Raw genomic sequence first — 13,042 nt, 5'->3', positions numbered from 1 at the left:
CTGTAGAAACAAAAGTCAACAGTTCAATGGTCCAAATATGTTGTGTTCAGTTTATCTGCACTGGACAAGTGTTAACGATGTGAATATACTGAGAATACGACAAAGCAAATGTATGTTGGTTTAGTTACAACTTTCTCTAATGCTATCATTATGAGCGCAGTTCTGGCCTAATATTCTAGTCCCAAACCCGATGGTGATGGGGACATCTCCGTGTGAGTCGTGTTGGTCACTTCCTGTTTCCAAAGAACTGCTCTGCTGAGGACGCAGGACTGTTCTTATATCACAGGATACAGTCTAGGTTATGGTTTTCTTTTCCTCCCATTGGGAAAACTATTTTGTGAATTCATCATACATCAAACTCAAATGTTATAAGAGGTATGTGATGCTAAATCATCTTGACATGTCTTTACTCCTCAGAATATACCTGAAGTCCTGTGTTTCAAGGGCGATTCACACATTTTAAGACCACATACAAGATCATCCTTAATACATTTGACAATATACATAAGGATGAAGTTGGTTTGTGTCCTGTCTGTTCTTACTTATACATTTACATATCATTTACATATCCACTAGTAGTAATAGTCCTACTCTCATTTGAACCCCTCGGGCCTTCTCCTGAAAACAATGACCTTTTTATTTTTCAATCTGTGCACTTTAGGCAGTCCAAAAACACAACTAATGCCTTTGGTGGGACTTGTAAGTTTAAGTGCATTTGTTTGTTAAATGAAGAAGCGAGGCTAGATATTAGCTGTCAGCACTGATGTAGTCTATTTTAGGACGTGAAATGGGCCTTAAATACTCCTCTGTTCTTCACAGAAGCGTCTCGTGCTGTTTGGGGAGGTGTCAGTGGCTTGTGTCAGGTCCACACGCTCTCCACTTAAGGAGACCTGCTTTTCATTCCAGGCTTCTGAAAATTGGCCTCACTCAGCCATATTTGGTAAAGGCAACATGTGCTGCCACTCCCCCGGCAACAGATGTTCATTTGTCTTCTAAAGGAGCCAAAGTGTGTCAAATAGTCTGAAATACATAAATAAAGCTCTTGGTGTATTGCTGCATTGTCAAAGTGATGCATTTTAATTCACAATCTTTCCCACGTTTCTGAGACAAAAAATATATAATTTCATCATTTTAGACAAAGTAAATTATTTTCCATGAATCATAACCTGGGCAATGCAAAGGCGCTGTAAGATTGTTTTACCATTAAGATCTTGTTGTCGTTGTCGTTGTCGTTGTTGTTGTTGTTGTTGTTGTTGTTGTTGTTGTTGTTGTTGTGTGGGCGTGGGCAGTTCAGGCTTTTATTTCTCTGCACTTTTGTTGTCGCTTTCTTTCCAACGTTTAGATCTTTCAAGAATAAAACCAGGCTGTGTTTTTTGTGCATGAGCTGTAAAATCAGCTCATGCACAAAAGTTCTTGAGTTCAGAAGCGGCTGCTCGCGTGTGGATGACTACGTTGAAAGCTTTATCATCCGCCCTGTGTGACATGTCGCAGTGACGGAGGCTGTGTTTACTGTCTCCTGCAAACTAAAAACTAAACGTTCTGTGACCCCTTCCACCAATGAGAGCCCATTAGCCTGGGCTGTTTTGAAGCATGCAGGTGACTTTAGGGTCACTTTTTAACTTGGCTCTGTTTGTCTTGTCTCCGAACTGTCATTTGTTTTGTGTGTGATCCCAGAGAAATAACCTGTGCTCTGATGCTTTTCACTGATCTTCATCATCACCTGAGACACAATAACGTCACGTGACATTAGACACCCGGGAACACGTCTATCCCAGTAAAAAGGCGTAAGATGACAACAGTTTTAATGCTGTTAGTATCTTGGCAATATTACGTTATGTGAAGCGCCCTTCTCTCATCTAATGGTTGGGCCACAACAAGGGCCTGGCCTGGTCCTCATACAGTCCCAGGTCTGTGTGTTGTAGAGCCTGTTGTGGGTGTGTCTAAAAGGGTGATTGGACTATGTGAAGCTGCATATAATATTGGAGTCATGGGTGTCTATCCGAGAGTCTTTACAGTTCCAGGGTCAAAGTGCAGGTGACCGACTCTCTTCTAGAAAACAAAATCAACAGAAATGTTTATTAACATACACTTAATAAATATTGAGCCCCAGAATATTCTTCCATTGTATATTCAAAGACAAATCGATAGTAACTATGGTGACAGGCCCAGTGGATAAACTTGAAGCGAGGGTCACTATCGTGCACTACCTTTGTTTATATATAAGGACATCAGTGGGAATACAGCGGTTTATTGATATTTTGATTACAGCCCTACTTTTTTGTAATATCGAGAATATATGGGCTACACTAACAAAAAGGTTTTGGATTCTCCCAAGAAATAAACAAATTGTATTTTTGTAATTCATCAGAAAACTGTCAAATGTCTTGGTTCAGGTCCACAAAAAGTGAATGGACATAATTAACCACACAAATGCAACTTTATTTTTATCATATCTGATAGTCTCTTATTATACACAGTAGAATCAGTACTTTTTATTTATGCAACCTTCCAATCAGCATTTTTAGAACCTATACTGACACTTTTAACCATATTTAACGGGAAACTTGGCGGAATCCAGTCAGAACAATTGCTGCTGAATTTTACTGTCTAAACATAATATTTAACATGTGGAACAAAAAGCTGAGCAGTATTTACACCTCTCCATTACACGCTGCGCTGTTATATGCACGTACACAAAATGTACACACACACCCGGAACACCCCCCACACACACACCTACAACCCACCCCAGATTAGTAGGCCCCCAGGAGCCCTCCAGGGAGCCCCATAGGAAAGCATGAGGAAATAATGTGTCTCTTTACAGAGGCCAGTTTTTCATTTCATTTCATTCATCTTAAGGAATTCAAGCATCTCCATTTTTGAAAAGAAAGATTAACAGATTTAGGGGGGGGGAAGTAAAAAGGCGCTAATGGTAAAAGTCAGTAGTTTGTAAATTCTATAATAATGGCCGTTACAAAATGTTTTTGTGTTTTTAAGAAAATGATATGTCAGACTTTGGTTTGTAACAGAAGAACAGAAGAAATGATGGCCAATTTGAGCGTGGAAAAAACCTCAATTGTAGTAAAACTCCGTACATGAGGGCTAAAGTGATTATATAATACTTATACCCAGGAAATGCGTCCAAACTGACTTTTGTATGTCATCCTCTGTGTTCCTGTAGATGAGATTTTATCGTCCTTTGCTCCTCAACATTTCTGTTTTCCACTGGGATGTTTTTGTGCTGACTACTATATAAAGACATGCTGTTAAATAACAACTTCCTCTTCTTGTAAATATCTTCTTTCTTTTTCTCTTCTCTTGATTTCACTGTTCTACTCTTTGAGGAGATGGCAGCCTTAGACACACCCTCACAATGGCACAGAGGTAAATATAGAGGACACAATGCAGTGTCTCTGTGGTCGGCTGATGCAGAAGAATGCAGAGTGAATTCCTGCGCTCGACTGGAGGCAGCGCTGCAGCGATTGGCCCTGAGCTCGTGTTGCTCTGCTAAATATGGACCAGTTCTTTTTTGAGTGACGCTGTCAGTCAGACTTAAATGTGCCGTCTACAAAAGGCACCGAAGTGTCCCATTGTTGTAGGACCAAGCCAGTGTTCACTATAAGGAACATATTTATCTCTTCTATTTTAGTCTGTCCTCAGTGGAGTTCAGGGCAGCGCCCTCTAAAGCAGACGAGCCGCTGCTTTCACAGTCTTCCCAGTTTGTTGTTGCATGTTTACAGCCTCTTTTCACATGTGGTCGCTTTGTTAGTTTGAGGGACAGTGTTTGCTTATTGGCAGCTCTGTGGTTCCAAGGAAAATGGTCAACTTGGCCATGGAGAATCAGTGTATCCCAATTATCTGGTTTTCAATTTAGTTCCCGCAAAGGAAATGTCTAACTAGAAAGAAAAGCAGAAGAATAAGTCCATGCATCAATCGCTGTGCTGATGGAGCAGATTTAACACGGGCGTTGCAGCGTGAGGCTGCAAAGTTGTCCATTTTTCATCTCATTGTCATAAACGGCAGCTGTGTCCACTTCCCCGCCACATGGCCTTGATAGCAGCCACAACGCTCAATTTTATTAGTAGTTGTTGAGTTTTAGGCAAATCTTTAAGAACATTTTAATTGGTGTTGTCACTGATACTAAGGAAACGGCTTGATTCTCAATAGCAATTTTGATACTACAATTGTAGAAGAAGAAAAAAAATATACAGTATATATATATACATATATAAAGCTTTTTTTAATATAAAACATGGAACAAACACGGAACACAACATTTTAAATGCAAATAGAAATCAGCTAGACAATGACAAATTTAAATCAACATTCTTGTCATAATCAAATCAAAATAAAAAGTCCACTTGGTCCAAAGTCCGTTTCCAAATTAAGTCTGAATGTCATTTTTTCCATTTGTCTGACGTCTGTTACGATGTCAGTCCAGTCCGTGATCGTTGTTAGTATCAGAGAATTACATTTTCAACACTAAATGATTATTGATAAAAAGGTAATTTCTTTAAGATTACCGTACAGGTCTTGTACAACTACTGATAAACATAAAACATTTCAGGAAATCGGTTGTCATAGTTATTGACAGCATTTTTGACACATCCAATATAAGGTTATGGTTAAGGCACACTTTATAATCCCCCTAGGGAAATTTGTCCTCTGCATTTGACCCATCGTTGACTGTGGAAACCTGTCGGGAGGAGCAGTGGTCGCCGCAGTGCAGGACTCCAGATCTTGTACTACCTTAGTTTACCTGTGGAGCATGTTTTGTTGAGAGGGGTCGCATCATTCGTAATATATAAAGAACTGGACTTACATGACCCGTTCTCACTCGCCTCTACATCCCATCGCCCTGCACCGCCTTCTGAGGGCAACTATCTTGATGGAATGTCTCGAAGCCTCAGACGATAGGAAAAAGTCTGGTCATTGGGCAGGGAATGTGCACGGCCCAAATGTGGATTGACTTTAATCAGTGGCAGTGACTTTTATGCATCTTCTCCATAAGAAGGTGGTCAATATGATGATGTCAAAGCCAGTTTTGCGCTGGTTCTGTGATGATTATTGTTATTATATTGTGATTCAGTGACCGTTGGATTGAATTATTCATACATAAGTTGATAAGAATCATGATCACATCTACGTTGTAACCAATGAAAAATTGTGTTATATATTTTTTTCTGCTTGGCTCAGATGGGCTTAACCTCTGAGCAAAATGTCGACTGGTGAATATGGTGCGATTAGCTTCTGCCATGTACCTCTTGTTGTGACACGCGATGAATGGGTTCCCTGCGTAATTCTTCTTCATAGTCCAGAAATGGGTGTAATAATGTTAATCCTTGTTTTCTACATTGGGACTGATTAAAGATTAAATGGGCCTAGTGTAATCATGCATTGATTGATGACATTGATATATACAAATATTAAATGTGGTGCTGTGGCTTGGAGCTACACAAGGACACTGTGTATTTTATGATTACAAGTTGTTGAATTGGCTTGTATTGTAATTATTTTGCTAATTGATTAATCTAACACATTTCTTTTTTCTTTGATTCATTGAATATGACTATTTGACTAGGAATAACCTGAAATTATGAAACTTAAAGCCAACATGAAAACATACAGATGAAAGTTTCTTCATTAAACATTTGTAGATGTTTCTCATTTTAATGATCACTGCTTTGTCAGAGACATAAACCTCTTCTTTCACCACATGGCATGTTTGAGTCTGTGTATTGTCCAGAGAACGGTGAGCCACTTAGTTGACCATTATTTCAATAGTTGATTGGTTTCGATTAATCAGGGGCCAATGCGAGGCCAATGAAATACTATTGTATGATATATTTATTCATTCATTCATTCATTCATTCATTGCCTCCCGCTTGTTCCCGTTCGGGGTCATGAGTGACCAGAGCTTGTCCCAGTGACTTTGGGCCTTAGGCGTGTACACCCAGCTCGTGTGTACACGCCTAAGGCTCGTCACAGGGTTAAACACAGACACACAGACAAACATTCACTCTCACATTCACTCATAGTACACCAAAAATATATTTTAGTCAAAAAATGTAGCTCTCTTAGCTTAAATCTGTTATAAACATAACATGCACGTGTTTACCCAAACCTTTTCAGTTTCACTGTTTCTATTTTAAATCTATGTGTACATTCTGCTACTGTCATCCAGAACTGCACAATTTACCACAGCTTTATTGTTATTGGTAAATACTCTCTGCCTATCAATCTAGATATTTTTTTTAACATTGTATTTTGTTTTGTGCTCAACTAAACAACACTTCTAATTTTGTGTTGACCATAGCATTATTTTCTGATTCAGTGATATAAAAAACCTGAAATGTCCTTTCAAAAAGTGTTAGTGGTTTGTTGCTTAAATGTAGCACGGACTGTGGTCCAGATCAGGTGCAGGTGCTTCACAGTGGATTCAAATATTATATTTTATTTACAACGTATCTTAACCATTTAAATTATTCCGTGCAGTTTTTAAGAGATTTCTAGTTCAGAAGACAAAAGCTGGCTGTCATAAGTTTATGCTGTTGATGTGTTGTCATTGGTGGAATAAAAATGAACTTTTTGTTGTAACAAGAAACATTGACGGTGCTGCACGGTGGTCGAGTGGTTAAGGCACAGAACACATATGCCGGCTCCAATTGCAGCCACAGTGTCGAGAGTTTGATTCCCCGAATCTGATAAATTACTGCATGTCCTCCCTGCTATTTCATCCCCATTTCACACAGTCCTTTGCTGTCTATTCGGCCTTCGGGCCTAAAAAAATCTTTAAAAAAAAAGAAGAAAAGAAACATTAACTGTAAACTTTGTTTTTAGACACCAGCTTGTCATTTACTGCAACACAGTTGCTTCCTCTTATCAGTTGCACACTGCAATGAAAAAAAGGAAATGGGCTTTTTGTGGTGCATCGTGATATTTTTAGAACAATTCAACTATAGCAAAAAAACTGTGGCAAGTATTACGGAACAAGTCTATAATGGATATGTGGCTGTTTCATTGCATTATTGTTCTTTTGTCCATAAAAAACACAGTTTGAAAGTCTAATCATGCTTTTCCTCAGAAGCTGAAGTAATTGCTCTTGTGACCCGGTACTTCCTTTTGCAGGGTGGAGCAGCAGGAATTTATACAACAATTTTTGCTACTCACTTAAGATTCTGTGCAAGAGTTAATAGCCCCTAAAGAGCATACAAATAATGTTAACAAATCATTCTTTGCATGTTAAAAATGTTGGCTTATGAACCTATTGAGAGAAACATGAAAGTGTTGTGAGCTGAGGCTTTGTGGTCTGCAAACTCCTGAATCAGCTTTACATCATTAAGCACCTTTCCTCGAGCCAAACAAAGCATGCTAAAATTCACGCTGGATAAACAGGATACGCTGCCCCCAGCTGAATCATGGCTGCGAGCTTAGATAGCTCAGATGCCCTTTTATGGCGTTGGAGGGAGTTTTTGAACCAGGAAATGACATCACACCATATGAGTGGGAATCTCAGTCATTCCATGGGTGAAGACAGGCCCAAGTTTGTCTGTGTGTGAAGCTGCTGCACCGCTCCACCAAACGAAAGCTTTTTCCCTTCATATGTGACGGAAGGTTTTGTTTTCTGCTCATGGGTGTGTTAATTTAAAGTCAAAAGAGATGAGCCAGCAGCCACTGCCCATATTTGTCACCAATGTAGCATGTTCCTCTCAGTTCATCAAGTTTGCCTGTTCAATGCAATGACTAAGCCAGAAAAAGGAGGAACTACAAGTGATCTAATGTGAGCAGGACGTGAGGCTGAGGGCGTCTGTGTTGTGACATTCAATCTTCCCCAGCATTAAGGTCGGCACATGCCACGCCGTTTCAGCCCACGCCGTCACCAGAAGACTCCTCCGCTGCTGCAATGTAAACAAAGAAACCTCGACTCAAAATAAATATGAAACTTTGAACTCATGAACCTGGCATCATGAGTTTATATAAATCACATATGAGGGAACGTGAGCTCGCTCTGTCAGTCTGCTGAGAATGTGTGCAGTCAAAATAACTGCTAAAACCTGATAAGAACAACTGATCAGATAAGGGACACGTATGTTGCATCCATCTGGAACCATCACAACACGATTTGAATGGGTTTTGAGTAGTATCGATAAATGCCTGATCTCTAATGTGTGTTGTTTTTGTGTTTTGATGCAGGAGTGACTTTGGTGGAGGAGCAGAGCAGCAAACATGGTGGCCCTGTCGCTGAAGATAGGCGTGGGCAACGTGGTGAAGACGATGCAGTTTGAGCCCTCCACGATGGTGTATGACGCGTGTCGCATCATCAGAGAGCGAGTCCCAGAGGCGCAGCTCGGCCAGCGTGAGAGCGACGCACGCAGCTATTATTATTAATCAAACATGGAAGTTCTTTCATCAGCCCCTTGTTTACTTTTAGCTGTACAACACCACAACTAAGAAAATACATGTAACTTAAATATGTTGTCATAAACCTGGAGCTTTACAATAACCTGAGAACTTGAATAATAAACAATTCAATGGGGAATATACCAGTCTAGTGGCATACATTTTTGGTTTAGTGGCAACGATACAATGCCCAGCAGCATAATGACGGCCACCGCTCATGCACCAAGTATTAACTCTGAAAAAGCCCACCTCTCCCTTTTATGGCATGCAACATCTGATTAAGGTTTTGCTCGGCGAGGCATGTTCAAACCTGTGTGTCATTATGTCCAGCTTACAGACAAAGACCAAAAACACTGCTTAGTTTGCCCATTGTAATGATCCCTGAGCCACATATTCTCCATTTTACTCATAGTAACGCGTACATTCATATTTGAAATACTTTCTAAATGTGTTTCTTACTTTTTTTAGCAAATGACTACGGCCTTTTTCTGTCGGACGAAGACCCAAAGAAAGGCATTTGGCTGGAGGCTGGGAAGGCCCTTGATTACTACATGTTGAGAAATGGCGTGAGTCACATAAATACACCTTAACACAACAGTGATGTCAGTGGCTATTTCAATCTGACATGTTCATGCGAACACTTCTATTATTATTATCATTGTTATTGTTATTATTATTTGGTAGAGACAGCTTATATTTTTATAATTAGGCCCGAGCGCCACAAGCTGGCGAGAGGCCTATTAATCTCGTAAGGCCGTGCAAAGCACGGTTGCGAAAGTGCGCATGTAGTGCGCACGAAATCGAGCGCGAAGCGCTCGCCCACTTCCAAACACTCACTAACGCACTCCTCCACTCATGCACGCCCCGTGCATACTAATTAGTAGTAGGAAAATGGAACATTACCGTTGTAAATGGGCGAAGCCCGTGCAAAAGTGCGCACTAAACGAGCACTTTACATCCCCATATAAAGCACTCATTTGCGCTAAGTAGCTCACGAATACGTTCCCCATCTCTTGCATGTTCCGTGCATATAAGCATGTAATGCAAAAAATGAACATTATTACTGTAAAGAGGGCCAAAAACACAAAGTGGGCGGAGCCCACTCAAAATTAACGAAAGTACCCGTCAGTGACCAGGGACCCACACCATGAGGTAGGAAAGCGCGAGCGCTTTCCGAAAATGTATAGTTTATGATATTTGGAAAATGGGAAACATTGTTTTCGTATCGGAATATTATTCTTTCTTTCTTTCTTCTTCTCGGGACCAACCCCCCTATTTTTCACCCAGTGAACATTGACGAAAAGTCACAAAAATTTGCACACCTCTAAAAATCGTGCCTCTCTACATTCTGGCTATTTCCCTTTTCTAAAATAAAAAAATGGCGCGTCAGCGCCCCCAAATGTACCAAAAATGCATTGAGAGATGGGAAATGACCCAAAAAAAATTTGATCGTAGAATCATGAAATTTGGCGCAGAGGTAGATGGTGACAAGAGAAGTAAAAAATATTATTACGGCAACGCCGGCCGCCCAACCAAATGTCGGCCATATTGCTTCAAAAATGGCTAAACATGACTTCAGAGTTTTTCCAAACGTCGTACTTTTACGAACTCCTCCCAGGGCGTTGGCCCTAAAAAGCTGAAATTTGGTGAAAATGCTACTGAGGAGTGGGACATCAAAAGTTATCCAAATTACATTGATACCTCTCACGGTCTCTGTGCGGCGAAGCCGCAAACTGTAGCAAGAATTTCAGAAATCTCCCAAATTTAACATTTCTGCCGTTTGCGCAGATAAAGTCCGAATTGCGTCAAATTAGAATCAGTTGTTAAACTCTTTGCCCTAAACCTACTTGAAGTGAAATAAATTAATTTGGAGCCACAGCGCCCCCTACAGATTTTATATGGAGGTTAAATATTTAGTTTTGCGAAATTATATGTAATTTGACACACAACTCAATTTTGGCCCCATCAAAAAAGTCAATGAGACCCATGTCATAATTGTTATGGCGTTGCCGTAACGATGACCGAAACCTTCCATGTTATTCCAATGGGGAAATCGCCAGAACATGTTTACACTTTAGACTTTCACAAACTCCTCTTAGGGCGTTAGACATATTAACCTGAAATTTGGTGAGACTCATCTTCAGGGGTGGACCATCAAAAGTTATCCACATTTTTATTCAAAGAGTCACGGTGTCTGTGCGGCAAAGCCGCACATTTTGCCAAGAATTCAAAATAAAATAGCTTTTTGATGGTAAAACAAAGGGGAGAAGATGTGAGGCGCGTTAGCGCCCCCTCCTCTTGCGGCGTGGCGGCGGCGTGGCGAGGGCCGATCATTGCCGCTTGCGGCTATATTTTTATTTATGTTTATAGCAGTTGGCCTATGTTCATCTCTTCTGTGATGCAGGATACCCTAGAATACAAGAAAAAGCAGAGGCCCCTGAAGATTCGTATGTTGGACGGGACAGTGAAGACCGTCATGGTGGATGACTCCAAAATTGTCAGCGACATGCTCATGACCATCTGTGCACGGATAGGTAAGTCTTTGGATGTTTTATTATACTATAAAAAAGTCTGTCACTCCATTCTTTGAATGTTTCAAGGAATTACAAACTATGATGAGTATTCACTGGTGCACGACATTGTTGAGGAGAAGAAAGAGGAGATCACTGGCACCCTGAAAAGAGACAAGACCTTACTCCGAGACGACAAGAAGATGGAGAAACTAAAGCAAAAGCTTCACACAGATGATGAGTGTAAGGACGCAACATAACATACATTCACACGAGTCACCAGATTTCTTTTAAAATGGTCTGTTGTTGAATAGTGAACTGGTTGGACCATGGACGAACTCTGAGGGAACAAGGTGTGGAGGAAACTGAGATGCTGCTGCTCAGGAGAAAGTTTTTTTATTCAGATCAGAATGTGGACTCCAGAGACCCGGTGCAACTCAACCTGCTCTATGTCCAGGTATAACGTGCTGTTAAAGTACAGTAGAAAAGATAAATGATTTAACTGTAACTAAATGTGTGTGTGAACAGGCTCGAGACGACATTCTCAACGGTTCTCATCCGGTCTCCTTTGACAAAGCCTGTGAGTTCGCTGGTTATCAGTGTCAGATCCAGTTTGGTGACCACAATGAGTCCAAACACAAACCAGGGTTCTTGGAGTAAGTTTCTCTCTTTTCCTTTAGTATTGCTACAGTTGTGCCAGTTTTGTTACTGTAAAGGCTTAGTCGATAGTTTTGTTGTAAAACAGATTATTTTGCATTTCTCAGTTTGAAAGAGTTCCTGCCCAAAGAGTACATCAAACACAAAGGAGAGAAAAAGATCTTTCAGGTAGGAGCAGCCGTGTGCTCTCAGCAGCAGGATTTTGGTCATATAATAAAGTTTGTACAACATAGTGGACAATATTTCTGTAAATATGGTATTTGACGCCTTCCTTTTTTTCTGTAGGCACATAAAAACTGCCAGAATATGACAGAAATTGAAGCCAAAGTCAGTTATGTGAAGCTGGCCAGGTCCCTAAAAACATATGGAGTATCTTTCTTTTTGGTCAAGGCAAGCAGAGCAAATGTCCTTATCATTGAAATAAATTAAACATTACTTTCCATAAACTCACTGTTTTTCACATGGTTACAAATTTACTCTAAACCAAACAGGAAAAAATGAAAGGAAAGAACAAGCTCGTCCCTCGCCTGCTGGGCATCACAAAAGAGTGTGTGATGAGAGTGGACGAGAAGACCAAAGAGGTGATACAGGAGTGGAACTTGACTAACATCAAACGCTGGGCTGCATCACCTAAAAGTTTTACTTTGGTAAGAATTTCACACACAGAAAAATGAAATTTAAGGTTTTACCTCTAATACTAATTACTAATTCCAAATGTGTCCTTTTGGATTGTAATTTGTTATGAGTATTTTGTCCTAAATCTATTGTGTTTTAGGACTTTGGAGACTACCAGGATGGATATTATTCGGTCCAAACCACTGAGGGAGAACAGATTGCCCAGCTTATTGCAGGATATATTGATATCATCCTGAAAAAGGTAACTCCAGTTAGAATAATTTGTCTTAAATCGCTGTGAAGTGATGTATACCAGTGCTGGGTTTTTTTTTTGTTTTTTTTTTGTTTGTTTTTTAACTTATTCTTTTAACTTATTCTATCTTTATTGCTGCAGAAAAAAAGTAAAGATCACTTTGGCTTGGAGGGAGATGAAGAATCAACCATGTTGGAAGATTCAGTATCACCTAAAAAGTATGTAGTTCTCCTGTCTCTAACAAGTGAAAGTATGAAATGTTCTTTAAGATTAATAAATGACAACCAGACCCTCTCTACTTATAGTTTTTGCTTTTTATTTTGGTTATTTCTTCAGAATAATTTACCATTGCACTTGTTATGTCAATTTAATTTAATTCAGGTCTACAGTGTTGCAACAGCAATTCAACAAAGTTGGAAAAGTAGAGACAGGTTCTGTTGCGTTGCCGGCGATCATGCGCTCTGGAGCTGGAGGTCCAGAGAGCTTCCAGATGGGCTCCATGCCACAGGCCAAACAGCACATTACCAGTGGACAAATGCACAGGGGACACATGCCTCCTCTGGTAAACCCTGTGTTCATGTCAAACTCAAATAATAAAGTGATGAGA

General features: G+C 40.2%; 1 protein-coding gene across 2 annotated transcripts in view; it reads left to right on the top strand.

Moving 5' to 3' along the window:
• Nucleotides 1-13,042, top strand: part of tln1 (talin 1) — a 34,860-nt gene that overhangs the window by 1,901 nt on the left and 19,917 nt on the right. For both annotated transcript variants that reach the window (XM_072454021.1, XM_072454020.1), the window contains exons 2-13: nt 8,194-8,356; nt 8,869-8,966; nt 10,805-10,934; nt 11,001-11,153; nt 11,225-11,367; nt 11,439-11,566; nt 11,675-11,735; nt 11,853-11,957; nt 12,059-12,214; nt 12,343-12,444; nt 12,577-12,653; nt 12,817-12,997. In XM_072454021.1, coding sequence (XP_072310122.1) covers nt 8,227-8,356; nt 8,869-8,966; nt 10,805-10,934; nt 11,001-11,153; nt 11,225-11,367; nt 11,439-11,566; nt 11,675-11,735; nt 11,853-11,957; nt 12,059-12,214; nt 12,343-12,444; nt 12,577-12,653; nt 12,817-12,997 — 1,464 coding nt within the window. In that variant the 5' untranslated portion in view covers nt 8,194-8,226. The remainder of the gene's footprint in view (nt 1-8,193; nt 8,357-8,868; nt 8,967-10,804; nt 10,935-11,000; nt 11,154-11,224; nt 11,368-11,438; nt 11,567-11,674; nt 11,736-11,852; nt 11,958-12,058; nt 12,215-12,342; nt 12,445-12,576; nt 12,654-12,816; nt 12,998-13,042) is intronic.

Source organism: Eucyclogobius newberryi, unplaced genomic scaffold (assembly GCF_026437365.1).
Source record: "Eucyclogobius newberryi isolate DKJ021-1_F unplaced genomic scaffold, fEucNew1.0.hap1 SCAF_2, whole genome shotgun sequence".
Lineage (NCBI taxonomy): Eukaryota > Metazoa > Chordata > Actinopteri > Gobiiformes > Gobiidae > Eucyclogobius > Eucyclogobius newberryi.
The sequence above is the reverse complement of the archived record's forward strand: the minus strand, read 5'-3'. Positions and strand labels throughout refer to the sequence as shown.